The sequence below is a fragment of the Ursus americanus genome, chromosome 30, assembly GCF_024610735.1.
Source record: "Ursus americanus isolate L20-20 chromosome 30, mUrsAme1.1.p, whole genome shotgun sequence".
NCBI classification, from domain to species: Eukaryota; Metazoa; Chordata; class Mammalia; order Carnivora; family Ursidae; genus Ursus; species Ursus americanus.
In genome coordinates, this window is record NC_142156.1 from 5,745,789 (window position 1) to 5,770,144 (window position 24,356).

The 24,356-nt window shown below is 58.4% G+C and overlaps 2 protein-coding genes across 3 annotated transcripts; one reads left to right on the forward strand and one right to left on the reverse strand.

The window, feature by feature from the left end:
* The first annotated feature begins 79 nt into the window (after positions 1 to 79).
* On the forward strand, positions 80 to 16,508 carry CCDC157 (coiled-coil domain containing 157). Its single transcript, XM_045791340.2, has 12 exons — positions 80 to 326; positions 3,121 to 3,262; positions 5,936 to 6,194; positions 8,136 to 8,307; positions 9,024 to 9,669; positions 10,401 to 10,478; positions 10,844 to 11,034; positions 12,297 to 12,473; positions 12,620 to 12,788; positions 13,886 to 14,025; positions 14,447 to 14,535; positions 14,623 to 16,508. Exons 3-12 carry the CDS (start codon positions 5,947 to 5,949, stop codon positions 14,870 to 14,872), a joined length of 2,160 nt encoding a protein of 719 aa, XP_045647296.1. The 5' UTR covers positions 80 to 326; positions 3,121 to 3,262; positions 5,936 to 5,946; the 3' UTR covers positions 14,873 to 16,508.
* Positions 16,509 to 16,629: 121 nt separating this feature from the next.
* On the reverse strand, positions 16,630 to 23,811 carry RNF215 (ring finger protein 215). Of its 2 annotated transcripts, XM_045791342.2 has the most exons (9): positions 23,431 to 23,811; positions 23,018 to 23,161; positions 22,458 to 22,529; positions 22,288 to 22,373; positions 21,697 to 21,853; positions 18,106 to 18,225; positions 17,886 to 18,029; positions 17,551 to 17,653; positions 16,630 to 17,463 (listed from the first exon to the last, which is right to left on the reverse strand). In XM_045791342.2, the coding sequence occupies exons 1-9, from the start codon at positions 23,713 to 23,715 to the stop codon at positions 17,441 to 17,443; spliced, it is 1,134 nt and encodes a 377-aa protein (XP_045647298.2). In that variant the 5' UTR covers positions 23,716 to 23,811; the 3' UTR covers positions 16,630 to 17,440. The 2 variants fall into 2 exon arrangements, with proteins under 2 accessions (XP_045647298.2, XP_045647297.2); XM_045791341.2 differs by having other exon boundaries at positions 22,288 to 22,529.
* Positions 23,812 to 24,356: the final 545 nt, after the last annotated feature.

The window sequence follows — 24,356 nt, forward strand, 5'->3', positions numbered from 1 at the left end:
ATGGCGGCGGCCGAGAGAGTCGTCGCCGAGGAGGGGAGGCTGACGCACTTCCGGGACCGCCCCTTCTTCGTGATGCAACTTCCCACCCCCTCCCTGGAGCCGTCTGCGCGAGACGCCGTTGCCATGGCAGCGGTCGAGGCTCCAGGCTAGGATTTATGGGGGATCCCCAGAGCCGAAGGCGCGGGGTAAGGGTTAGTTCCATGAGCCGACCAGACCACAAGGGCTAAGGCTGCGACGCAGGAGACTGGGGAGACGTTCTACATCACCCGGCGGACTTTCTCTGCACACACCCCACGGACCTGGCCCCCCTCTCCTTTACTCCAAAGGTGGGTTCCTCTCTCCCTCCCATTGGCCTGTGATCTTGGAGAGTCCCTTCCCTTCTAGCCTGCCTCCTCAAAGTCCCGTCTCCCTCCTCCCTTAACCTCTTCTTTCGCTTCATGCCTGCCTCCTCCAGACCCCCTTCCCAAGTCCCAAGGCCTAATTCCCACTGGTCCCTTTTCCTATGGGACTGCCTTTTCTAGGTTCCACCCTCTGCCTTCTATAGCCCCGCCCTCAAGCCCGGCGGACCGTCTCGAATGAAGACTAATTTAAGTTCCATTCCTCACTCATTCCTGCTGACCACTTCCCTAGCTTCCCCGAGCTCACCTCGAATCCCGCCCTTCCCGTTTCGTGTCCTGAGATCCTGTCCTCCTTGTCTCCTCTCCTCTCCCCTCCATCCCAGCTCTGGACTGCGGGCCGGCTTTTAGCCCTTGACTGGATAGTTTAATAGTTTATTCGCCTGTGAGTGGAGGCGGGATAGGAAGGGACGCTCTCCCAAGTGTCTTACCCCATCTCTCTTTTCCATCACACACACTCCATAACTGGTTTATGTCATTGTTGTTATTATTAACGTAGAATGATAATGATAGTTAGGATTTATTGAACATTTACCATGACCAGATCGTGTGCATGCATTACATCACTAATTTCTTATACCAATTTATTTACAGATGAGGACAGTGAAGTTCGGAGTTGGTGGTGTGGGAATCCAAACCCAGGCCATTCTAACTCCTCTACTAGTGCAGCTACTTCTATCTTTGTCTTCACTTGGTCCCTTCATTGTCCCCAGGGATCCAGGCAATTAGTCCTGAGTCAGAGCCTGACAACTGGGATATATAGATGGTTTTAGAGTTTCTTTAAATATATATATATATTTATTCATTAGAGAGAGAGAGAGAGAGAGAGAGAGAGAAAGAGAACACAAGCAGGGGGAGAGGGAGAAGCAGACACCTGGCTGAGCCCAGAGCCGGACATGGGGCTCGATCCTGGGACCTGGAGATCATGACCTGAACCGAAGGCAGACGCTCAACCCTCTGAGGCCCCCCAGGCACCCCGGTTTTAGAGTTTCCAAAGTGTTTTCATGGTGGTGACCTTGAATCTCAGCAGGGGCACTGGCCAGGAGGTAGGCATAATCTTTACCAGAGGGGTAGAGTCCTACGACTCAGAGAAAGAAGGGGCTTGCATGTTGAATGGGTGTGGAGGAAGGACTCCTTCCCTTCTCTGCAGGTCCAAAGTCCTCCTCGAGCATGAGGGAACTGAGGAGAGGACAGAGTTAGCTGCTGTTCCTTGCTCAGGGCAGTGTTGGGCCAATGAGTGCTATCATCCATACGATCTCAGGAATAGTCAGTGTGGGGCTGGCTGCTGCAGGCTGAGGGTTCTACTCAAGACCCAGGAATTACAGAGAAAGCCCACGTCAAATGCGCCTTCGCTTGCCACACACCGAAGTGGTTCTCAAGCCATGTTTATAACAGCAAATCCCCAATGTTCAGAAGAAATGACATAAGGTAACCTTGGATATTTTTCAAGGTGGTGTTTTCCTCTTACATATTATTGGTGCTTTGGCATCTGTGGCTGCTTATCAGAACCAGAATCTAACAGGAGTTGGTATCTCAGATGGCCCCAGATGGCAGCTGTTGTTATTTGAGGGTGAATAGGGCAGTGCTTCTCCATGTCTCCACAGACAAGCTCCCGAGTCCTGGGTGCTTTGCCACCTGAATATGCCTCCTCCTAGGGCTTGACTGCTTGCTTGCTTGCTTGCTTGTTCCCTCCCATTCCGGGAAGGAAACCCAGAATGTTTCAGTTTGTTTTTTTCCGTTTGTTTCTGCCTCATTCCTTGGGGATATAAAATCTCACAGGTGGCAATATCTCGGGCGAGTCCGTCACCGCGGCAACATGTGTGTGCGGGGAGGTGGGCCTGTGTGTGTTTGTGAGTGTTACAGGGTGGATGCTCATTGCCCTGTGGGTGGAACTGACAGAGCTGACATACCAAAGACTTGCCCCCTGTAGAGATCCTCAGGGCAGATGGTGGCTCCTAGGGACGGGGTTCTGTGTGTCCTTCTCTGTCCCTATTCTTGACATGGTGCCCTGCATGTCAAAGGTACACAGTCACCATTTGCCCACTGAACACACAGGATCTGACCCTCTGTACCTGCACTGTTCAGTTCGGTGGCCACCCACCCATTTGAAAATGGTGACCAGTCCAAACTAAGATGTGCTGTAAGTGTCAAAGAGACATTGGATTTTGAGACTGAACGTAGAAAAGACTGTAAAATAATTTCCTTAATGGTGTTATATTGGTTTCATGTTGAAGTGATACTATGTGGGGTTTATTAGGTTAAATAAAATATTTAATTAAAATTAATTCACTTGTTTCTTTTTGCTTTTTTTGTGGCTAGTAGAAAATGTAAAATCCCACTTGTGGCTAGCATTGCATTTCTTTTGGACAGTGCTGCCCTAGAAGCATTATGGCCTGAAGACAGAGCAGAGATGTTGGACTCAAGAATCCTAGCTCCCTGAGTGACCTTGGGTTAATCCCCTAATTCCCAGAGCCTCAGGTTCCTCATCTGTATAAAAGAGTCAGATTCAGGAAGTAGCACACAGTAGGTCCTATGGTCAGAGCCTAGCACTGTTAAAGCACAACCTGTGTGCTCAGGCTCAAAACAGATGACCCCACGTGACCTTTCCCTCACTTCATTCCTCCAGCCCGGTACCCCCTCTCCTTCTGGGACAGCCTCCTCACTGCCCCACCAGGAAGCCTCCCTGAGTACCCACTCACTCACTCTTGCCTTCATCCATTCTCAGGGATTAAAGAGCTACTCGGGGCCAGCCCTGCACTGGAGACAGGAAACCAGGCACCCGGATGAGCCTCTGACCTGAGCCCCAGAGCCCACAGGCTAGCCTGAGAGCCAGACATCCAGCTTCACGGGCAGGCATCTTCGCAGAGGTGAGGACAGGGCTCAGTCCTCTGGGAGGCCAGAGAGGCCAGCTCAGTCTTCAGAAATCACCCCTGGGTGCCTTTGAGTGTCCCAGGACCTGTGGGCAGCAGCTGGCCCTCAAGTCCTTCGGCCTGCGTGGCCAGGTCATACCACAGTGAACTCAAAAGACAGTCCATGTGCTTGTAGGGAGACAGATTGCCGACTGCAAATAATTACTCAAATAATAATTTAGTGCCAGTGTGGTATACGTTGGGAGGCAAAAGAACAGAATACTCTGAGAATATGTGACAGGTGAACTCACCTGGCCTGGCGACCTGCAGGAGGTGTCTTATCTGGAGGAAGTATGGGGAGTTGAAAAGGCACATTCTGGGTGGGAAGATGCTGAGGTGGGAACAGACCACACAGGGCCAGAGCCCAGGGAAGTGTTCCAGTGTTTATGCTATAGAAAGCCATTCAAGGGCTCTAAGCAAGGGGGTGAGTTACCTTCTTCTTTTTTTTTTTTAAAGATTTTATTTATTTATTTGAGAGAGAGAGAGATAGCATGAGAAGGGGGAGGGACAAAAGGAGAAGCAGACTCCCCACCAAGCTGGGCCATATACAGAATGGACAAGGTGGTCCTCGGCCGAGGGACGAAGGTGACCCCTCAAGGAGACTGTGGCAGTGGTCTGGGGAGAAGATGGAGTGTGGCACACAGTGGAGCGATGAACACAGTGGTGGGTTCTTGGTGTGGTCTGGACACGGGATTGGCAGGCCCTGGGTGCTTACATAGGGGGTAAAGGAAGGGAATCCAAGGACGTGCCCCATTGCACATAGTGGGGGTGCCATTTTCTGAGATGAGTGAGGTTGGGCTGGAAGTAGGTCAGAGGAAGAGAGATTCCTCCATCACGCCTGGACTTGCTGGGGATCAGAGAGATCAACCACGGCCTAAATACTGCCCAGGCAGCCCCCGCACTGCAGGGAGGAGCTGCGGTACAAGGAAGCACTTTCTGCCGCCGAGAAACCCACAAAGGACAAGAGACCCTGCTGCAGGGTGGGGAGAGACCGGGGCTGCCCAGCTCTGACCAGTGAAAAGAGGGTGACACTGGCAAGGCCTGGGATGAGCCACTGGGGGGGGCAGGACAGTGTCATGCTTCTCTACCTTCTGAGTCAAGGACCAGGGACCATTCATCCAAATCACTGGCTTCAGAAGTCCATAGCCTCCAGAGATGGACGAGAAGCATTCTGTCTGGGCTGCAGGGGGGAAAGGGGGCATACAGAAGGCAGACGGTGGCTCCAGACAAGGATGGTCTTCGCTGTTGTTACTGCTAATAATAGTAATCCCTAGACTAATGGTCACTACTGCTTGAGCACTTTTACTGGTGTCTTGCCCTGCACCAAGCACTCTACTCGTTGATGCCTAATGACCTCACAACCACCTGGCCTGGTTGGGGATGGTGTCCCCAACTTACAACTGAGACAGCTAGGGTTCACAGGGGTATAGTGACTTGCCTGAAGCCACACAGCCAGGAAAAGGCAGGACTGGGACTCTGCATTCACATATAATGGGTCCCCTGTCACTAGAGTGATTAGGTTGGGTATGGATACAAATTTTCAGGTTTTCCTCTTTTACACCTTAATACTTGTTCTCCGCCCCCAAAGTCAATGTATTTAAATTTTTCTTTGTGGATTCTTTTCATTTCTCTATTCAATTAGTCATTCCCTTGCCAGTGAGCCTCTACCATGGGCCAGGCCTTAGGCTGGCAATACTGGGGATACCACCGTGGCTCAGGTGGACTGAGGACCTGTCCTGGAGCGTGGAGGCCATTCCAGCAGAGAGGGATCAGGGCCCAGATGGGGGAAGCCCAGAGAGATGATCTCACCCAGCCTGGAGGGTGCTCAGGGAAGGCTTCCTGGAGGAGGTGATATCCAGGAAACCCGAAGGATGGGAAAAATTAGGCCGGTAATGGGAATTGAATGGGGAAAGTGTGATTCAGACTGAGTGGACAGATGGGCCCAGGTTCAGAAACGAGTGTCTGCACTTGAGCCGCTGCTTGGAGCTGACCGGGGTTGGAATGCAGGGTGTGGGGTGGTGGTGCGGGGACTAGAGAGGGCTGCGGGGAGGACTGTGGCCAGAGGTGGCCTTTCGCCGTTAGGAGTCCTGAGGGGCGTTGGCCAGGGTGACTTGATCAGATCAGGTTTGGGCCAGATCTCTAGAGCTGAAATGCATCATTTGGAGGGGGCAGCCCCGTGGCCCTGCCAGAGACAGCTGCGGTGGTCCAGGTGGGAGATGACAGTGGCCTGGTAGGATCTAGCACTTCCTGTCACACTGCAGCTACAACTCTCTCTTATCCTCAGTTGCCTGTTCAATGGTTTGTGCAGAAAGAGGAGGATCGTGGGTACTTCTTATTCATAGCTGTATCTGCCCAGCCTTTAGCGGGGGTCTGGCACACCCAGGCCCTTGGAGGGACTTGTGGAGCATGGAATTGGCAGTGTGGACGTGGGGCAGGCTGCCCAAGCGGGATTCTGGTGAGGTCTCTCCACTACTAGGTATCAAAGGGCCCATGGCCTGGGAAAGACTTTTCCACAGGGTCTAGTTTGGGCTTTTGGCCTAGGACCGACTGGGCAGAGCGGGATTTTAGGAAGTTTCCTCCAGCAGCAGCCACATGGCTCTGACTAACGGGGATCCTCTCTGCTCACCCCAGGAGCCACAAGGATGGCGCACCTGCTGGGCAGCCAGTCCTGCATGGACAGTCTGCGCAAGGACCTTACCGACCTGCAGGGCGCCATCGTGGACGTGTTCTCTCACGCCGGGCCTGTGCGCTTCCCCTCCTGGAAGTTCCCTGACCGTGTGGCCTGCGACCTGGACATGGTGGCCCTGCTAGAGCATTATGACCATGTGCCAGGTGACCCTGAGTTCACGCAGCTGTCCCATGCTGTTCTGCTGGAGCTGGTCATCGACAGGTGAGGGCCTTGACTGAACCTGTAATCTTGGGATGCTGACATCAGCCCCTTAAACCAGTAGACCAGCCTCGGGATCCCCCGCCTCCCCCCCAGCAGGGATCACGTTGGTAACAATCATCACCTTTAACCAAGGGCCTCTCAGGAGGCCAGCCAGCTCAAGGCCCTCACAGCGAGCTCAGCTCCTGTCCTGTGCTGTGTTTTCCCATCCTATCCACCCTCAGGGAGTTGCGGGCCCCCCCGTTGGTCTCCGCAGCACTGCAGCTCTGACGGCTGCCTCTCCAGCTTTTGTAGGGCACCTCCTTAGGTTTTCTGTGCGTCAGGGACACCACAGCTGCTGCTCAGAGTTTCCATCCACGGCCCCTTTTCCTGGTGTCTTGTGGGCTCTGTCGTTCCCAGTGTGTGTCACAAGGTCAGACACGGGACGTGTTTTTCCAGATTCTGGCCCTGTTGGGAAGATTGCCCCGCAGCCCCTCCACTTCTACACTCTCATTAAACTTAACATGGCTGTCAGGCTTCCACTTCCTGGGGACCACCACCCAGGCTCCCTGTAACCAAAACCATACACGGACTAAAGGCAAGGACAGTTTGGGGATGACCTGCCTGGGGACAAAGAAGCCAGGGTAACCACTTAGAGGCCTGGAGGCACCCTCAGTATGAAAGTATTTGGAACCCGTAAGAGGCTAAACACATATAAGCACAGAACACACTTCCTTCTTTTTTTTTTTTAAGATTTTATTTATTTATTTGAGAGAGAGCAGATGAGTGGGGGGTGGGGAAGAACAGAAGGAGAGGGAGAAACAGGCTCCCCTTGAGCAGGAAGCCCAACACAGGGCTTGATCCCAGGACCCCTGGGATCATGACCTGAGCCAAAGGCAGACACTTGACTGACTGAGCCACCCAGGTGCCCTGAGCCCACGTTTCTTCTCCTCGGCTGGCTGCCGTCTGCTAGGAACGCCCTGCCCACCCCTTCCTGGTCTGGCCAAGCCCCATTCATCCATCAAGGCCCAGTCTCCCCACACCCCTGTGAAGCTGTTGCTCACATGTCTTCCCCACCCCCTCTGTCAAGGCCATGCTCTGTCGTCTTTCCAGGCACTTCCCCCCCATCCCCCGCCCCAGTGCTGCCCAGCACTGTGGCAGGCATAGTCGTCCCCATTCACAGAGGAAGACACCTCAGCTCAGAGAGGGGCAGGGCCTGGAGGCAGTTGGTGTCTCCTCCCCCAGGCCTTTTCTGCCCAAGACCCCAGTGGGTTTAGGATGACCCCTCTGCACCCGGAACAAGACGAGGTCACTTACCTGCCCAGTATGTTTTGTAAATACAATACCTCTTCCTTTCAAATAGCTTGGTTCCCACTTAAATACAAACTTGTCCTTCTCATGCCTCTCTTCCTTAAAAGTAGCCAACTCTAATGTTGAACACTGAAGTTAAGATAGACACCTAGCTGTCCTCACGTCTCCGATGTCACAGAAGCAGCTCGCCCTGCTGGAGAAGACCCTGACTGGAATCAGGAAGCTGCAGGGCGCCCTGCCCCGCATGCTCACCCTGAGGCTGTGGGTGGTCCCTTCCGCTTGCAGGGTCTCAGCGTTGTCCTCTAAGGTGAAGACTCTGAGCCATGTAATGTAATGCAGCCACCCACCCAGCGCTTTCTGAGCACACGCGATAAAACTGAAGCGAGTCCCAGTCGGCCAGAGAGCGTCCCAGTGCGGTGGGGAACAGCCAGGCAGAAGTGCTGCCAGCCAGGAGGCCCAGAAGAGGCCCCCAAGTTCAGCCCTCAGGGAGGGCTTCCTGGAGGAGGTGGCTCTTGGATTGGGTTTGAAGCTGGTCCAGCAGAGCATATGCAAAGGCCCTCCAGGTCCCCAGAGCCAGCGGCTACTAGTTGTGTGGTGTGCAGACCCCTTGGCGCCAGGCTCTACCCAAGCTGACCCTGCCGCCTCTGCCCACAGGCTCCTGCTGCTGCTTCAGAGCTGCACTAGCTACCTGGAGAACCTTGGTTCGGAGCAGACAGTGCCCCCTACCCGGGCTGTGGGGCCCTGCATGTCTGTGGGGCTCACGGTGCGGCGCTTCTGGAACAGCCTGCTGAGGCTGGGCGTGATCTACCAGCAGGCAGCCCCCCAGGTGGGTTAGTCACCCCCACACCTGTCCACCCTGCCCCAGTCCCAGCTTCCTGGCACACCACGTGTGCACACCTTCGCTGGCTTCACACTGCCTGAAGGAGACGGTGTCAACTCTGCAGCCTCCCAGTCACGGCCGCCACAGCGCGCAGTTAGCCATGCAGGCCTCGGGGGGTCATGTCTGGGCCACCTGGCTCTGCTGTTTATGCTGAGCCTACCCTGCCCCTCAGTTTGGTCATCTGCACGGCGGGAACAATATCAGTCTCTACGGCTCGGGGTGGTGTTGGGCGATACTGCTAACGTTTGCCCCATTTGTTACGGCTTCTCCTGTAATCTTCACAAATCCCCGTGAGAAGGACCACCATCACCATAACAGGAAGGAAAGGAAAACTGAGAGCAGCTATGGAGACATGAGAGCAAGCAAGTCTACTGGGCAAGAACCCCGTAACCATCAGCCGTAGCTTCACTGTTACACTTCTTGTACCATGCACGGAACTGCACGGAGCCTGGGGGGGGGGAGCAGGGAGCTGCAGAGAGTTGGCTTGGGCTTGGTAAGTTGAGGCAGCAAAGAAAGAAGGTTCTCTCTCTCATTCACCTCGAAATCAGATAACATCTAAGGGTCTGAGCATCAGGAGAGGCTGCACAGAATATCCCCAGAAAACTGATCACCTCCCAGGCCCGTCTCCCTCATCTGCTTTCCCTTTCTTTTCCTGACCACAGAAAAGGGTAAACCAAGGGGAGAACCTCACCTCCAAGCCCACAGCCAAGGGCGAGCCAGCCAGGAGCCCTGAATTTGTGACTGCCAAGTTCCTGAAGCCCCCCTCCCCGACGCCAGGCTTGCCCCAGACCTGCCAAGAGCTGGACAGTCTCCCCGTCAGAGTCTCCCTGCAGTGTCCAGCCAGGACTGCCAAGAACAGTAGGAGCGTTCACTCCCAGACGGTGGAGACGGCCCTGGTGCCCTGCGACGCGTGCACCAGCGTCCAGGGCAGCCTGCGGGAGGTGGGCAAGGTGCTCGTCAGCCTGTGTCAGAGCCAGAACTTGCCCTCGTCCTTAGGCCAGTTCCAGCAGCTGGTGCAGGACAGCATGGGCCTCAGGCCGCTGCCGGCCGCCACCATGGGCCACTGGGCAGCAGAGCAGAGCAAAGACCTGACACGCCTCAGTAAGCACGTGGGGGCCCTCACTCAGCTTATTGGGCCACTTAGGGCCCAGCTGGAGGAGGCGGAGGGGCAGAAGGAAGGACTGAAGCAGCAGGTGGGCCAGCTGGAGCAGGCACTGCAGCAGGAGCAGGGCGAGCAGCGGCGACAGGCGGACGAGGCCGCGCGGCAGCTGGCAGAGTGCGAGCGCCACAAGCAGCAGCTGCGCACAGGTCTGTGCCGCAGGGGCCGGGTCCTCAGTCCCTGGGGCTCCGCGGCCGCCTTAGCGGGGGCTCTCCCGGAAGCAGACCCCGTAACAGGGCTGCAGGTGCACATCGTTGGGGTGAAGAAACCCAGGCTAGGGAGTGGGGTCAGAGACACCGAGGGAAGGCAGCTCAGCAAGCTGGTTACCCCACCGCCAAATGGGAGCTTAATCCCACTGGGGAGCACTGGGGCTGGTGGCATAGAACACGCGCCTCAGAGTTGTCCCCTCAGAGGGCAAGGCAGCCGGGGAGTTGATCCCCTCACTCCTGTGTGTCCCTGAAGGGGACCCCCGGGGGGGAGCTGCTCCCTCGGCGCTGGCAGCCCCCAGAGCAGCCCCCCCTGGCTTCCGTGAAAGCCACGGGCAGAGACAGCTATGGCACTAGAAGCGGGCCAGTGCCTGCTGATGTTGGGAGGCCTGAGGGATTTGGGCAGGTCACTGTCTTTTCCTGAGCCTGTCACCTCTGCGGAGGACACGGAGGCCCAGAGCGGTGTAGAGACCTGGCAGCCGGCCAATAGGAAGCAGGAGGAGGGGAGCCCAGGCCTTCTGGCACCTCCCCAGCACGTCTGCAGGCCCAGGCAGCCCCTCCGCACCGCACCGCACCCGCTGCCACCTGCCATGGCGCTGCAGGGCGCGCCGGGCGCCTTCCCGCCAGGCCCAAGGGAGCCTCTGAAGGGCCTGTCTCTCTCTCGACCACCGCAGAAACACGTGACCTGAAGACGAAGGTGGCCACCCTAGAGGGGGAGCTGAAGCAGAAACAGGAGTCCATGCAGGCCGTGGGTGAGGAGCCCCGTGGTGTGGCCCTGTCCCCCGTGTCCTGTGCTCGGTGGTGCAGCTGGATGAGCACCCTCTGTCTCTGTCCCCTGGGCTTCTGGGGACCATGAGCATGGGCCTGACTGGCCACACTGCTGGGGGATGACCGGAGTTGGGGTGCCACCTCCCACGCGGAGAGCACCTTCTGTTTTCACAACCCACTTCGGGCAGGGTTGAGAGCCGCGTTTTGTGGCCGAGGACACTGAGGCCCGGAGACAGGCTGTGACCCCTCCCGCCCCTCCTCAGGTCCCATCCTGGGTCAGAGGCAGTGCAGGGACTTGCACCCAGGCTTCCGCTGCTCTCCCCCCTCCCGTGCCCACTCAATCCTGCAGAGACAAAGGCCCGGCAGCTTCAAGAGGAGGCCGAGCGCGGGGCGGAGGCCGAGAGGCAGGTGCGGCAGCTGGAGGAGCAGGTGCAGCTGCTGACAGGGCAGCTGGACGGGGCCAGCCAGCAGATCCGCTGGGCCAGCACAGAGCTGGACAAGGAGAAGGCCCGCGTTGACAGCATGGTCCGCCACCAGGAGGTGAGGCCCCCAGCACCTGGGGGTGTCTGCGGTGTAGGCTGCAGGAAGAGAGAGCTCCACTGGTTGGGGGTGGGGGTTTATCTGGGTAGGGTACGTGCTCCCCAACACACACCCAGGTTTTTGTTTGATCTTTACCAAGAGTCTGAGCCCCGGGCCCTGGGGAAACCGTGATCCAGGGACAGAGGCAGCCAAAGGAGGCCTTGTTCTGGAGGAGCTCCCTGCCCAGTGAGGACAAACAGCTGGGCCACCACAGCCCTGCTGCCAGATGGCTGAGAGGTGCAGGGAACATACTGCAGGGATCCACAGAAGGACAGTCACATCAGTTTGTGAGAATCCAGGATGGCTTCTGGGAGGAAGTGGCCTTTGAACTGGATGCCAAGGGCTGGTGATTAGTTCATCAGTCAGAGGAAGGACAGGGAGGGCAAAGGGTGCCCCAGGCGTTGGGGCCTTGCAGGAAACCTCAAAGGTAGGGCTGAGGGAGCAGTGGATAGGCCTGAGAACTGTTCTGACTGGACTTACTCTCAGAGGCTCGGCAGGGAAACCAAGACCCCAGGTGGAAGTCCCCAGCATCAGACATGGCCCACGATGGGAAAGCCTTTCGATCCCAAGCGGGTGCTTTTCTCCTTGTCCTGCGAACAGTCACGGTCACCGGGAAGCGCTGTGTGCTGTGAACAAGGTGCTGGGCCTCGGCCCCTGTAGCCCTCTTGTTCTTACTCCTCACCACCACAGTAGGGCAGTAGATACTCTCGTCATCCCGTTTTATGGATGAGGAGACTGAGGCTCAGGGAGATTAAGGAGATTGCCCAAAGCTGCGCAGCCCGCCAGAGGTAGTCAGGACTTGGAGCAGGCCAGCACTGGTTCTTCTGCTTTGCACTCAGTGGGTGTCAGGAACTGTGGGTCCCAAGTGACGTGAGCTGATGGGACGTGGGAGACCTAAGGAGAAGAAAATGTATTGGCCAGAATTCCTCTCACAGTGGTGACTGTGATTGGAAAGAAGAGGGGAAGAGACTGATAGTTGGTCAATTGCTTTCCGAAGGGGCAGGGGTCTGCAAATTGGGGGGCCTGGCCCTGACTGGGTTGGGGGGTCCAGTGGGGTGTGCACTATCTCTCCTCTGCCCCTTCTGCTGCACACATGTGCACAGCCTCCTCTGTACACAGAGGGGCACAGACGGAGGATCAAAGATACCGTAGCCTCCTTTGTCCCATGGCTGGGCCTTGCCCCATGGGCCTCACGGCTTCCCTGCCCGCCCGCCCTGGCTCAGTCCCTGCAGTCCAAACAGCGAGCCCTGCTGCAGCAGCTGGACAGGCTGGACCAGGAGCATGAGGAGCTGCGGGGCAGCTTGGACGAGGCCGAGGCCCAACGGGCCGAGGTGGAAGAGCAGCTGCAGAGTGTTCAGAGCGAGAGGAAGCAGGGGCAGAGCCAGCTCCTGGCCCAGCAGGTAGGAGCGGGCAGGGAAGGGTGCGGATGGCTCTGCCCTTTCTCCAGAGGCCTGTAGGCCTGCCCTGTGCCCGAATGGGAGGAGCGTGTCCCCAGGGGAGCCGAGAGCCACTCCTTGGGCAAGGCTTGAGCCTCGCCCTGTCCCAGGAGCTGCTGCAGAGCCTGCAACGGGAGAAGCAAGGCCTGGAGCAGGCCACGACGGATCTGCAGCTGACCATATCGGAGCTGGAACGCGAGCTCGTGGAGCTAAGGGAGCGGGAGCGGCTGCTGGTGGCCTTCCCGGACCTGCACAGACCCATCGAGGCCCAGATCCCAAGTAGGGGCCCGGAGGTGCTGGCCAGGGCATGTTGGGGCCCGGACAGGCAGCTGAGGGCTCACCTGGGCAAGACACTAAAGTCTGTAGCTCCCCAGCCTGCAGCACGGTTCCTACTGAGTCCCCGGGACACACAGGTGCTTCATGTGTTAGCCACTCTATAGATGAAGACACAGAAGCCCAGAGGTGAGGGGACTGCCCACTGTCGCACAGCTGAGTCCATGTGCAGGTCTAACTGCCTCTGTAGCCTGTGCTCTTTACCATGGCACATGCCAGTCCTTGCTCAACGTCCTGGTGTCTCCCTAGACCACACCACGGGGCCAGCTCCAAGGGCACTGCCCCAGTTGTCCAGTGTCATGCACCCCATGGCCCAGGAATTCCAGGTACCCATCTCAGCAAGGAGTGGATGCCAGGCAACCTAGGTTCCCATTCCAGGCCCTCCAGCCCTCACCCCCGGGGAGGGGGGGTGAATCCACTTGCGGAACTGTTGGGAAGATCCACTGCAATTTAGCTGGTTATGATAAGTCATCAGTCCCGAGCACTGTGTGCCAGGCCCTTCTGTTATCCTTTGATCCACCCCATAAGATGGGTAACAGCACTTTCACAAAGCACAAGGCCGAGAACCACAGCAGGCAGCAACTTGCTCAGGTTCAGAGTCAGAAAGAAAGCATCCATCCCCCCAGTGGTAGAAAAGAACGTGCTTGCTGAATTCCTGTGACTCCTATGCAAGAGCTGGTGCGTGACTTGAGACAGCTCGCTGTCTCTCTGGCCTTCTGAAAACAGGCGGCTTTGGAAGAGATTCACTCTCTTGTCTAGTTATAAAGTCTTCAGTGAGCTTGAGGTCCCACTCAGCTCTCAAATTCTACAATGCTCTGGTCACCTCCCAGCAGGTAGGGGGTTGGAAACAGGGACAATGCCTCAGGGGATGGAAGATGAGGTGGGGGGGCCTAGTGCACTGACCCTGCTCGGCTCCCCTGTGCTAGCCAGGCCACCAACCCAAGGCACACCCCAGCTAGTGTGTGTGCCCTCAGAGGTCCCGTCGCACTGGGCACCAGAGGCAGCCCTGGCAGGGCGAGGTAACAGAGACTATGTCCCTGCAGGCTCCGGCAATGTTACAGACGACATGGAGAGGCAGGTACAGGCCAACGACATCCGCATCCGGGTCCTGCAGGAGGAGAATGGGCGGCTCCGATCTATGCTGTCCAAAATCCGGGAGGCAGCCCAACAGGGGAGCCTCAAGGTGGGCAGCCTGGCTTCCCAGCCTGAGAGGGCCAGCCCCTGGGGACTTGGAGGAGGCCCCTGACCCAGCAAGTCTTCAGACCCCCCTCTCCCGGGGACCTACTGAAAGCCTGCCTCATCACATGTGGTTTCCACGTTTCAAGCAGGCATGAGCACGGTACAGTGCCTGCCAGCTCCGGATTCCCCCCCTCCAGCTCTTGTTGCCTTTATTTTAAGGGCAACCGGGAACCTTGTTGGAAAGCAAAACTTCCCACACTTCCTGCAGCTGGGGTGGCCCTGGAAGACTCCCCAAACCCTGCCCCTGAGAGGAAGGGGCTGTGGGTACGGGTCTGGGCCCTCCCTCTCCCTCCATGGCGATGACACCCTCGCTAATCAGTGCAGAGAGGTTTCCTGGGCCTTTCTGAATTTGGCTTTCTTTGCAGCTGATCCCGCAGGACCAGCTCTGGGCCCCTCCCAGCAAGGGAATCCAGGGAGCAGTGCCCCTGGCCCAGGCCCAGAACACATCCCCAGGGTGAGTACGGCTTTGATAGAGGTGGGGCAGACGGGTGGGCCGGTCCCCCTCACTCACAGGGGATCTTGCCATTTGATCCTCCCTCAGGCCCCTGGGCAGGCGGCACCTGCCTAGCAGCAGGACAGCCAGCGCGGGCAGGACCCTACCATGCCAGCTCCGGGCATCCCCACCTCAGCAGTCCTGCAGTCAGCCGGGCAGGTCCTCCCTGGAGGACATGACCCACTCAACCAACTGTGCTCAGAACCCCATCCGGGCCTTGGCCAGGCTGAGGAGGAGACTGTCACCAGGCCAGGGCCAGGCCAGCCCTGCATACCAGCCCCAGGAGCGGCCCATGTAGCCTGACGTGTGGTGGGGCTGGAGGGCAGGTGGTTAGCAACCCATTCAATGTAATAAAGCCCCGGCCATCTGCCCACAGCACCCTTGGCCTCAAAGCACTGGGTGAGCCAGAGGCAGAGTCCTTCCTTCCCCATTCTGGGCAGGGACCACCGAGTCCCCAGCCATGCAGGTCATCTGCCAGCAGAGGCCTGGCACACTGTGGGCCCTCAGTAAATGAGTGCTACCTGCCTCCGTCCTGACAGGGCAGTGGGGGAAGAAAGCACACCAGGGACAGAAAGAAGCTTTAGCACCTGGGCCAGGTGAAAGGCAGTCTTTTGACCCCCAAAGCAAGGGCAAAAGGGTGACATGGACTCGGTGACCCACACCAATGGAGAGCAGGGTCAGGGTAGGGGGTATGTCAGAGAAGGAGAGCAGTTGCCAAGGTAGGATCAGTGAGGAAGTCAGAGAAAGGGGGTCCTGGCTCTGGGCTCACAGAGGCAGGCAGAGGGCAGGGAAGCCTTCCCAGCCCCAGCCTGGGCCTGGGACCTTCTGCCCCAGCTCTGAACCTGGGATGGGGACATTAAAGACCCAAGAAAGTCAGTCATCCTTTTACTAAGGAGCTATTCACCTTCAGGAAATGTGAGTCACAAAGGGTTTCTCTAAATCCAGGAGGTTAGATCCCTAGAAGGCAGGGCAAGGCCTCACCTAACCAGACAATGGGACACCCAGCAAGCCCTGGCTTTCCCAGGCCTGTCTCTTGGGGCCCTGGCACTGATGCCATCCAGCCACACCAGGCCCACAGTCCAGTTTTCTCCATGAAGCCTCCAGCCTGCCCTGAGTCACCAAGGCCTTGCTGAGGACTTCTCAGGGTGGGCACTCCCAGCTTCCTATGACATTTTCTCCTGGTGAGGAGGCCAGCAGGTAGAGTGCCTCAATTTACAGAGAAGGGTCAAGAGGGGCCATGTGTGTAGCTGAACTGGCATGGCCACTATCTGCCCAACTCCGGGTTCCGTGGAGCCTGGCATTCCTGAGAGAGACTGGGATGCCCTGGACCTGGCCCTGCCCCTCACAGGTGAGAGCCAGCCCTTGGGGTGGGGTCCCTGAAGCAAGAGCCGTGGGCCCAAGTCCAGGGGGAGGACCCATCACAGCTCAGCTCCCCTGTGCTCACAGTTCTGGAGGTCAGAAGTTCAGGCCCCGTGGCTGGGTTCTCCGTTCAGGATCTTAGCAGACTCACGTCAAAGTATCTGCCAGGTTACATTCCTTTCTGACAGCTCTGGGAAAGAACCCACTCCCAGGCTCCTTCTAATTGCTGGCAGAATTCTGCTTCTTGCAGCCGTAGGACTGAGGTCCAGCTCCTTGCAGGCTGCTGTCAGCAGGGGCCACTCTTAGCGCCTAGAAGCTGTCTGCCTTCCTTGCCACGTGGCCCCCTCCATCTTCAAGTCAGCAACAGAGAATTTCTCATGTCCTGAATGCCCTTCCTGCTTCAACTTTCTGACTTCCTCTTCTACCAGACCAGAGAAAACTCTGCTTCTAATGAGCTCTCGTGGTTAGGTCAGGCCCTCTTGGATACTTTCCCTATCTTAAGGTCACCTGTACCTTAGCATATAACCTAAGCACGGGAGTAAAATCCATTAGACTTCCAGTTGCGGGTTTACAACAGGGCGTGTTCATGAGGACTAAGGGGGGGGATCTTGGGGCCCGTCTTAGAATCCACCTCCCACAGGCAGTAGAGCGTAAGGCGACTTCTCTGTTTTAAGACATCCACACAAATCTGATCTCTTATGTTAAAATATATCCACGTTTACTTCAATATTAAACCTCCCCGACCCCAAATCTAAAAAACCCCGCTGCCCCTAAAAGATGCACCACGTTTATCCTGCAGCTTCAAGTATCCTGGTCAGCATCCTGTAGCCTGGCCGAGCAGCGCAGGACCCGATGGCTTCGGGGGCCTCTAGTCCCAACCAGGCCTGGGAAGGGAGCCCAGCTGGAGAGGCAGTAGCGCTCCCAGCTCCTAGTGTCCAAGGGCTGAGGGCAATATCAGTGGAGGGGCCTCTAGGTTGAACGTCACAGCCTTGACTGAGATGTGTCCTAAAAGCCAGTCAGGCCGGGATGTCCCCAAGGCCAGAGAGCTCCTCTCACAACCCAACCCCCAATAAATAAGCACAAAACCCAGCCAGCCACTGCAGCCTCAGTCCCCAGGGATGCCCTGGCAGGCAGGTCAGAGCTGCCAGAGCCCTGGGAACAGCTGCACTGGCTCACACCCTCCTTCCCCAGGCCCCTGCCCAGGGTCCTGGGAGCTGCCTACGAGGAGGGCAGACACAGACACCCCAGGATGATAGAGAAGGGCCCCAAGGTAGCTTCTCTTTCTTGACTGGCAGGTCCAGACCCTGTGTCTTTGGACTGGGGAGTGTGGTCCCTCCATCCCAGTATGAATAGGATGGGGTGCCTTGCCCCTCAGCAGGCCCCTAGCCTTCCTCCCACCAGCAGGGCTTCCTGTCCATCCCGTTGTTCTGTTCCAGGAGCCCAGACCTAGGGCCAGGGTGCAGGTGGGATGGTCCTTCGCCCACATGCAGAGACCCAGTGGGGGGAGCTAATCATCTGAGTAGCGGTTCCCTGCAGGAGAGGAGGAAAAAACAGGGAGGGAGGTGTCAGGTGGGGAGCACGTATAGCCAGCCAAGGGCCCCCACCGCTGGTGCTTACCCAGGACGTTGAATTTGCATAGTGGGCAAGTCTGCTGGAGCATCAGCCAGGGGTCCACGCAGTCTCGATGAAACTCATGCTTACAGGGCAGCACCCGGAGCCACTGCAGGGTGTGGGGGAAGGCTCAGGCCACAGAGTCAGGCCTCCAAGTGGGGATGCCTGGCCCCCACCTGCACAGGGGAACTGAAACCCCTACAGCCTATCACCCCCTCGCCAACACACACACACCCCATTCTGCTTTCCTAGTTACAGTAGGAGCTGGGAGGATAAGGGCCTGGTCGAAACGGTTCTGGGGTCTCTCGGGAGTAGAGAGAGAGACATCACAGGTCACTAACCTGCTTGTTGCAGAAGTAGTCCAGACACACGGCGCAGGTCTCGGCACCGGGTTCGGGGGGGCCCTGTGCTGCCCTGCCCAGACGGCAGCGCCGGGTCTTGAGGGATGCCAGTCTCCGCAGCACCCGGTGCTGGAGCAGATCTACCTGGTGGCGGAGGGCAGGCACAGTTAGGCAGGCTGGAGGGCTCGGGACACCGAGGCTCCCAGGGGCTGGCTCTCACCTGGCCTCCAGGCTCCCGCTGGCTCTGCCTTGACGCCTGCCGCTGGGCCTGCACCACGAGGCCTGTGCACAGGAGCATGGCCACCAGCAGGATGGCGTTCCACAGCTGCTGCAGGGGCTTCTGGGGAGGGTAGCAGGGTGTCAGGGATGCAGGGGCCGCTCTACGCTCTTCCCCCAGCGAAGCCACTCCAAGGACCAGGCAGGTAAGGTCCATCGGCAGCGTGTCCCTGCAGGCTCCTGGCTTCCTCTTCTGAAGCCTCCGTGCCTCCCATCTGTGCCCCAAGGGTCTGCCCCACTGTGCCCCACTGTCTATACAGCTCCTTGGTGTCTAGCCGCTGAGGGGACCCACATCCGTCCCCAGCCCCTCTCCCGGGCAACAGCGTTTTCTGCATTCTTGGAAGCTCCTCTCTGGCAGCCCCACAGATGCCCCAGCCCAGGACCCTATCACCTTCCCACCCCCATCCCTACCCCACACTTCTCCTGGTCTACTTATCTGGGCACCATCACCTATCCATTTGCATCTGGGCCGAGCATTCACATCGTCCCCTGTGGCTTCGCTCTTAGGTGGCTCATGCACCCCTCCCCTCCATCCCACTCCTCTGCTCTTTGGGGGCCCTGCTCCAGCCTCACCGGCCCATTTCCCACAGCGACAAGGATCTCACCTGCAAACCTGATCACACAGGACCCCTGCTTGACACCCTTCCCTGCGACGGCCCCACCCTCAGGAGAGACCCCGAACTCCTCTAGCAGCCATCTGTCAAGGCCCTAGACTGCCCACCCTCTCTGTCCTTTCAGGGTCCCATGCTCCTTGCTCTTTCTCGTCTTCCCAGTTCTTCCTCACCCCTTCCCTCGGCTAATGCCTTTGATGCCCCTTGCTCCAGAGCTCTCCCTGACCACTAGGGCTAGGCAGATGCTCCCCACTTGCCTCCCCCTGCCCAGCCCAGCTCTCCTCACACTCTTTCCTGTGTGGTTTCCTTGTCGCTGCCCTTGGCAGTCTTCAGACTCTCACTGGTGGGAAGGAACCACATCTGACCTGCCTCGGCCTTTGAGAGGCCCCTCAGAGCCTCAAGAGTTCCTGGGGTGGGGATGGGGGACACGCACTGACCTTGACTTAACCCCCCCCCCATAGCAGTGTGGCAGCTGGGCTTTGACTACAAAACAGCTGGCTCAGGAAATGATGTGGCAGAGTAAGCAAAACCCTGCCGGCTCACCCACACGGGCACATCGGTTCACACGGTCTCTGGATGTGTCGTGACTAATAAATGCATTCATTTAAAAGCTTTCCGCATTCCTAGTAGCTTTCTGCCATCATGTTCTTCCCCAGCCAACAATGAAGTTCAACTATCATCGTGTTGGGGGAGAGGGGCCGAGAAGTGATGTGCTGTCAAAAGAGAGCACCTTTCTGGACAAGGCTGGGTGCTGCTGGTGTCACAAGACACCGCTCTTGCTCAGAGTGGAGGCACCCGAGAGGCCATTCTCAAGAGATGTCCGTCAGCCCCCGCTTCCTGTTCCTCACCCTCTCTCCTCTGGTCTCTGTGGCCCCCATCTTCCCCGGGGAGTGGTGCGGTGGTGACACCTGCTTCAGGAAGCTCTCCCCAAGCCCCCAGGCTGAGCTCAGATGCGTCCCCTGGGTCCCGGAGGGCCCACGCCCACCACCAGCTTGGCGCTCACCCCAGCAGAGTGACAGCCATGGCCTTTCTCCTCCCCAAATAGGGCCCCAGGAGCCCAGGGCTGGAACTGCCCGGCCTGTGTGCCCTGGGCCCTGCTGAGCCAGGCTGACACATGGCAGGACTCACTGAGTGGCCACTGCCAGGTAAGCTCTCCAGGGCAGACCCTGGAGCTCCATGCTCTGGAGCAGCCTGTGAGCCCTGGGTGGGCCAAGGGCATGGCTAGCTTGGAGCTCTGCTGCAGGCTCAGCACGATCTTAGGGACCTCCAGGTGAGGAGGGACGGCAGGGTCTGTCCATCAGAGCAGCGAGGGAGTGGTCCACCTGACCTTTCTGACGCATGGGTGCTGTAGCTCTGGATTCCCACGCTCGAAGGATGGTGACTGGGCCCTAGGGTTGGGGCTGAGAGCTGGCCCCAACCACCCTTAAGAAACCTTGGCTATCATGGCTACCCAGCACTTGTACGGGCCCACCCTGACCGACAGCACAGCTGCTCAGCTTTGCCCCCCGTACCAGCCAGACGGACCTGCAGACTGCATATGTTCCCACTCTCGGGCCCCTTGCCCAGCCCGCTCTTCTCCTAGCTCCAGCCTTTCTGCAGGCACTTCCTTTCTCATCTGACAGCCCCCACCAAATGCCTGCCCCACCCAGACGTCTGTGTGGGCTGCCCTCCAGGGGGAGGCCTGATGGGGCTCCCATTTCTTCCGGAAAGCCCTTTCATTCTCCCAGTCCCAGTGCCTGCTGCCTTCACACAACTGTGGTTCAGTTCCTGCCACTCAAATAGGAATGAGCACACGATGTCTGGGCTGAACTGCTGAGGCCTTTTCGTGTGAGAGTTCTTCCCCGCTCGTCGTTGAGCCCCTTTGGGACAGTTCCCAGGTCTCACAGGTTTTTTGGACCCTCCACAGCCCTTCCCATCGAGCCCTAAGTGTCCTAGGACCTCAAAAGTGATCTGGTGACAGCTAATTTATTCAAGCACTTATAACAATAAACACATTCAGAGTAGCAGGAGCTGCCCACCTGCTCTGTGCCCACCGTGAGCTGACCTCCTGACACGACCCCCTGACAATCCCGTGGCCGTGTGCTGTCCTTGTTCACAAATGAGGAACAGGAGACCAAAGAGGTTAAACGCTCAACCTGAGATCGCTCAGCTAAGGCTGCAAGCCTGCCTGACTCTTGAAGCTGCCTGCCAATCCCACTGACACCTGCTGGACGCTGCCCACCAGGAAACCAGGACATGCCCACCCTGACAGAGTAGGGACTTGCGAGATGCTTGTGGACAGAATATTTCTGAACCTTCTCGATGCCCAGCATTGAGAAATCCAGAGACTAGTAAGACACAGCCCCAGCCTTCAGGAGACAAAGTCACATTCCCTAACACTTAGACACTTTGAGCTGTCCTGAGAACGCTATGAAGGGCCTGACAAAGCATAGCTGCGATTTAGAAGAGGGAGAGAGGAACAGTGACCTGAGGTTGTGAGGGAAGATTTCCAAAGAAGGCAAGCAGACGGGTACATATGGAGACAGAGAAAAAGAGTGTCCATGTCTGCAGCCAAACATAGACAAGGCCTAGTGGCAGGAGACCAGGGTGTGTGTGAAGGCCAGTAAATGGCATAGGGTAACAGGGTATAAGGAAGAGACTAGAAAAAAAAAAAAAAAAAAGATAGGTGAGTAAACAGGAGAGCTGTGAAAGCTAGGCTAAGGAGTCTGAACTTTATTCTGCAGCCAATGGGGAACCAAGGAGGGCTTCTGAGCGGGAGAATAACGTGACAGTAGTAACTGACACTGATTATGCATGACCCCATCAGGCACTGAGCACCCACCAGAAGGCAGCAGAAACGGTTCCTGGCCACCACGGCAAGGAGAGGCCATAGGATCTGGGCACGTGTGCAGCACCACCCGAGCCTCCTCTCCCCAGGCACCCACCTGCTCCTGGGCCCGACTGCCTCCCAGGCACACCAAGTCCTGCCATCCTCCGTAGCCATCCTTGGAGAGGCCACACGTGGTCCACAGGGTCAGCTTCCACTCGATGTTGGCTGACAGCGACTCTCCGCTGGTGATCTCAGCTGTGGCCTGAGTCCTCCTGGGAGGGAAAGCCACAGAGGGGCCGGAGAGAAGGGCTCTTGGGAGGAGAGGCCCAGACCCACCCACCCCAGCCTTGTAGGAAAAAGATACTCCCAAGTATCATCCCACAGCCCTCTCCTTGGCCCCCAGGCCTTTTCTGGTTCTTGGTTTTTCTAGTTCTCACATCAGCCAGGCCAGGGAGGCCTGCAAGTCTCCGAAAGGACCTGTCAATCAGGAATCCAGCTTCCTCCTTGCTGGAGCCAATTCCCTCTGCCCCTAGAGCTGCCTCTTTGCTCCAGTCCCCTCACCCATTTTTCAGACCAGGAGACTACAGTGTTAAGGTTAACAGGAAAAGCCCTGGTCCCAAGACCCCTGAGACCATGGCAGATTCAGGGACCCCTCAAGCACCCGGGCTCCCAGGCCCAGTCCTTTGGAGCCCAAATCCCAACTCACTGCAGCAGTGCCTCCAACAGCTTGGTGACATTGGAAGAATAATGGAGGACAATCACTGGCCTGAGCAGAAGCTGTGATATGTCTAGCTGTAGATGGACGGACAAGAAGGTCAGCTGGCCTTGGTCCCCTCCTCCCTGGCCTGCACACCCCCACTGCCTGAACCCGTTTACCTCTCGGACCACGTTGTGGTTCAAGATGAGGAGGAGCAGAGCAGAGGCTCCCAGGAAGAGTGCCCTCCGCATCTGCAGGGGGACAGAGGCAGAGGCTAGCTGACCCCCCCTCCCGCACACTGTCTCACTACCCACGACCACAGTTCTTAGCTCCTGGCTCTGCGGTGAGTGTTTCCTCTTGACAGACCGGCTGTGCGCTCCCTGAGATCAAGGGCAGAAACTCTTATTTCTCCTGCCGCTCCCCCAGATGTTCTGTGGGACCCAAACAATGATGTGCCTTCCCTGGTCCTAGCAGGACAGGCCTGCCCACCAACTCTCAGCAGGAACTCCCCATCTCATACTCTCAGAGCCTGGGGGAGCTTCCTGACACTCTCTGGCCTTCTCCCACCTTCCCACTCCCACCCCATACTGACTCAATTCTCCAAACTGGGGTCCCTCACCTCAGCCAGGCCCAAGGCTTCTCTGGAAGCTCCTTAGGGGTCCCACCTGGCAGTCTAGCTCTGGCAGATGCCTTGAAACCCCTTCCTCCAGCCCCCCTTCCCCACATACACCCCCTGCACCTGCTGGACCAGGGCCTTGGGATAGGCCTGCGGGCCACTGCCCTGACTCTCCTGGTGGAACTGGGCCGCCTGCTCCTTGCCCACGTATGCCACTGCAATCCAGCCTTCTACGGGCACCTCTTGTTCAGCATCCACGATGTCCATCTGTAGGGCAAGGGACCATGGGCAGAGGGGGAGGAAGGGGGGTTGGACACACAGGGGATGCAAGGCCAGGGTTTGGGAGCGAGTTTGAAGAGGAAGGCATCTGGAACTCAGGTTTTGGAAGCCGGAGTTTGAGGCCTGGGCAGCCTGGGGAGGGGACACTGGGCTGCTAGGGCTTGGTCCAGGATGAAGGCCGGATGCGGGGTCTGGGTGCGGGGTCTACGGCGGGGCGGGCGGGGCTGGCCGGGGCCAGATGGCTTGGCTGCGCTCACCAGCAGCAGGCGGCCGCCCAGCGCGGGTGCCGGGTCGGCCTCGGGGCCGATCCTGACGCCTTCCAGGACCAGAGCGTCCTGCCGAGGCAGCCTCACGTCCACCCGTACGGCGCGGGCCCCGCCCCGCCCCGCCCCGGCCTCAGGCTCGCTGCCGTCCGCCGCGGCTCCGGGTCCCGCCAGGCCCAGCCAGAGCGGCAACAAGGGTAGCAGCAGCAGCAGTGGCGACGGCGGCGGTGGAGGAGGCGGTGGGGGCGACCTCAGCGCGGGGCGAGTAGCGGGGCCCATGGCCGGACCCGGCGAACAGACGAGACAGGGGCGCCGGGGGTCCCCGCGCGGGGGGGAGCGGAGCGAGCGAGGCCGCGGCCGGACGGGGCGGGGCGCCGGGAGGGGCGCCGGGAGGGGCGGGGCCGGAGCCGGACGGGGCGGGGCGCCGGGAGGGGGTGGTCCTCGGCGAGTCGGGCGCCCAGGCCGGGCCGCGCGCCCCCCCTGGTGGCCGCGGAGAACTCCGGCACCGGCGGCCGCGGAGGCTGGAGTGGGGCGGAGCCCGGGAGGAGGTAGTCACAACATCGTGCGTCGTCGTCAGAATGGGCGGAGACCAGAGCAGGGAGACGGAGGGAGATAGTTGGCGACATGGGGAGGCGGAGGCACGATCAGGGCCCCAGAAAGGCAGGAACAAGGGACGTGTAGTGGGCTGAAGGCTGGCTGGCCCTTGCTGTGCGCCAACCTTACGGTCACTCAGTGTGGCCTTGGTCAAGTCACACCCTCACCTTCCCAAACTCCAGGAGACAGAGAACCAGACAGAGACTGGCGTGGGAAGTAGATGTGGGAGATTGAGGCAAGGGTCCTGGAAGGGCAGAAAGAGGGGCTGGGGACGTTTGCCTAAACAAAGCAGGCCAGACGCAGCTAGGTCCTCAGGCAGGTCACTT

What these genes read in the sequence shown, in the direction of transcription:
- CCDC157 (XM_045791340.2), top strand. Translation starts at nt 5,947, where the DNA reads ATGGCGCACCTGCTGGGCAGCCAGTCCTGCATGGACAGTCTGCGCAAG. An exon ending in CATCGAGGCCCAGATCCCAA is followed by an intron (nt 12,789 to 13,885) that starts GTAGGGGCCCGG and finishes ATGTCCCTGCAG; the next exon opens with GCTCCGGCAATGTTACAGAC. An exon ending in CCCAACAGGGGAGCCTCAAG is followed by an intron (nt 14,026 to 14,446) that starts GTGGGCAGCCTG and finishes CTTTCTTTGCAG; the next exon opens with CTGATCCCGCAGGACCAGCT.
- RNF215 (XM_045791341.2), bottom strand. Translation starts at nt 23,715, where the DNA reads ATGGGCCCCGCTACTCGCCCCGCGCTGAGGTCGCCCCCACCGCCTCCT. An exon ending in TGGGCGGCCGCCTGCTGCTG is followed by an intron (nt 23,162 to 23,430) that starts GTGAGCGCAGCC and finishes CTTGCCCTACAG; the next exon opens with ATGGACATCGTGGATGCTGA. An exon ending in GCAGTCGGGCCCAGGAGCAG is followed by an intron (nt 18,226 to 21,696) that starts GTGGGTGCCTGG and finishes TACCCTCCCCAG; the next exon opens with AAGCCCCTGCAGCAGCTGTG.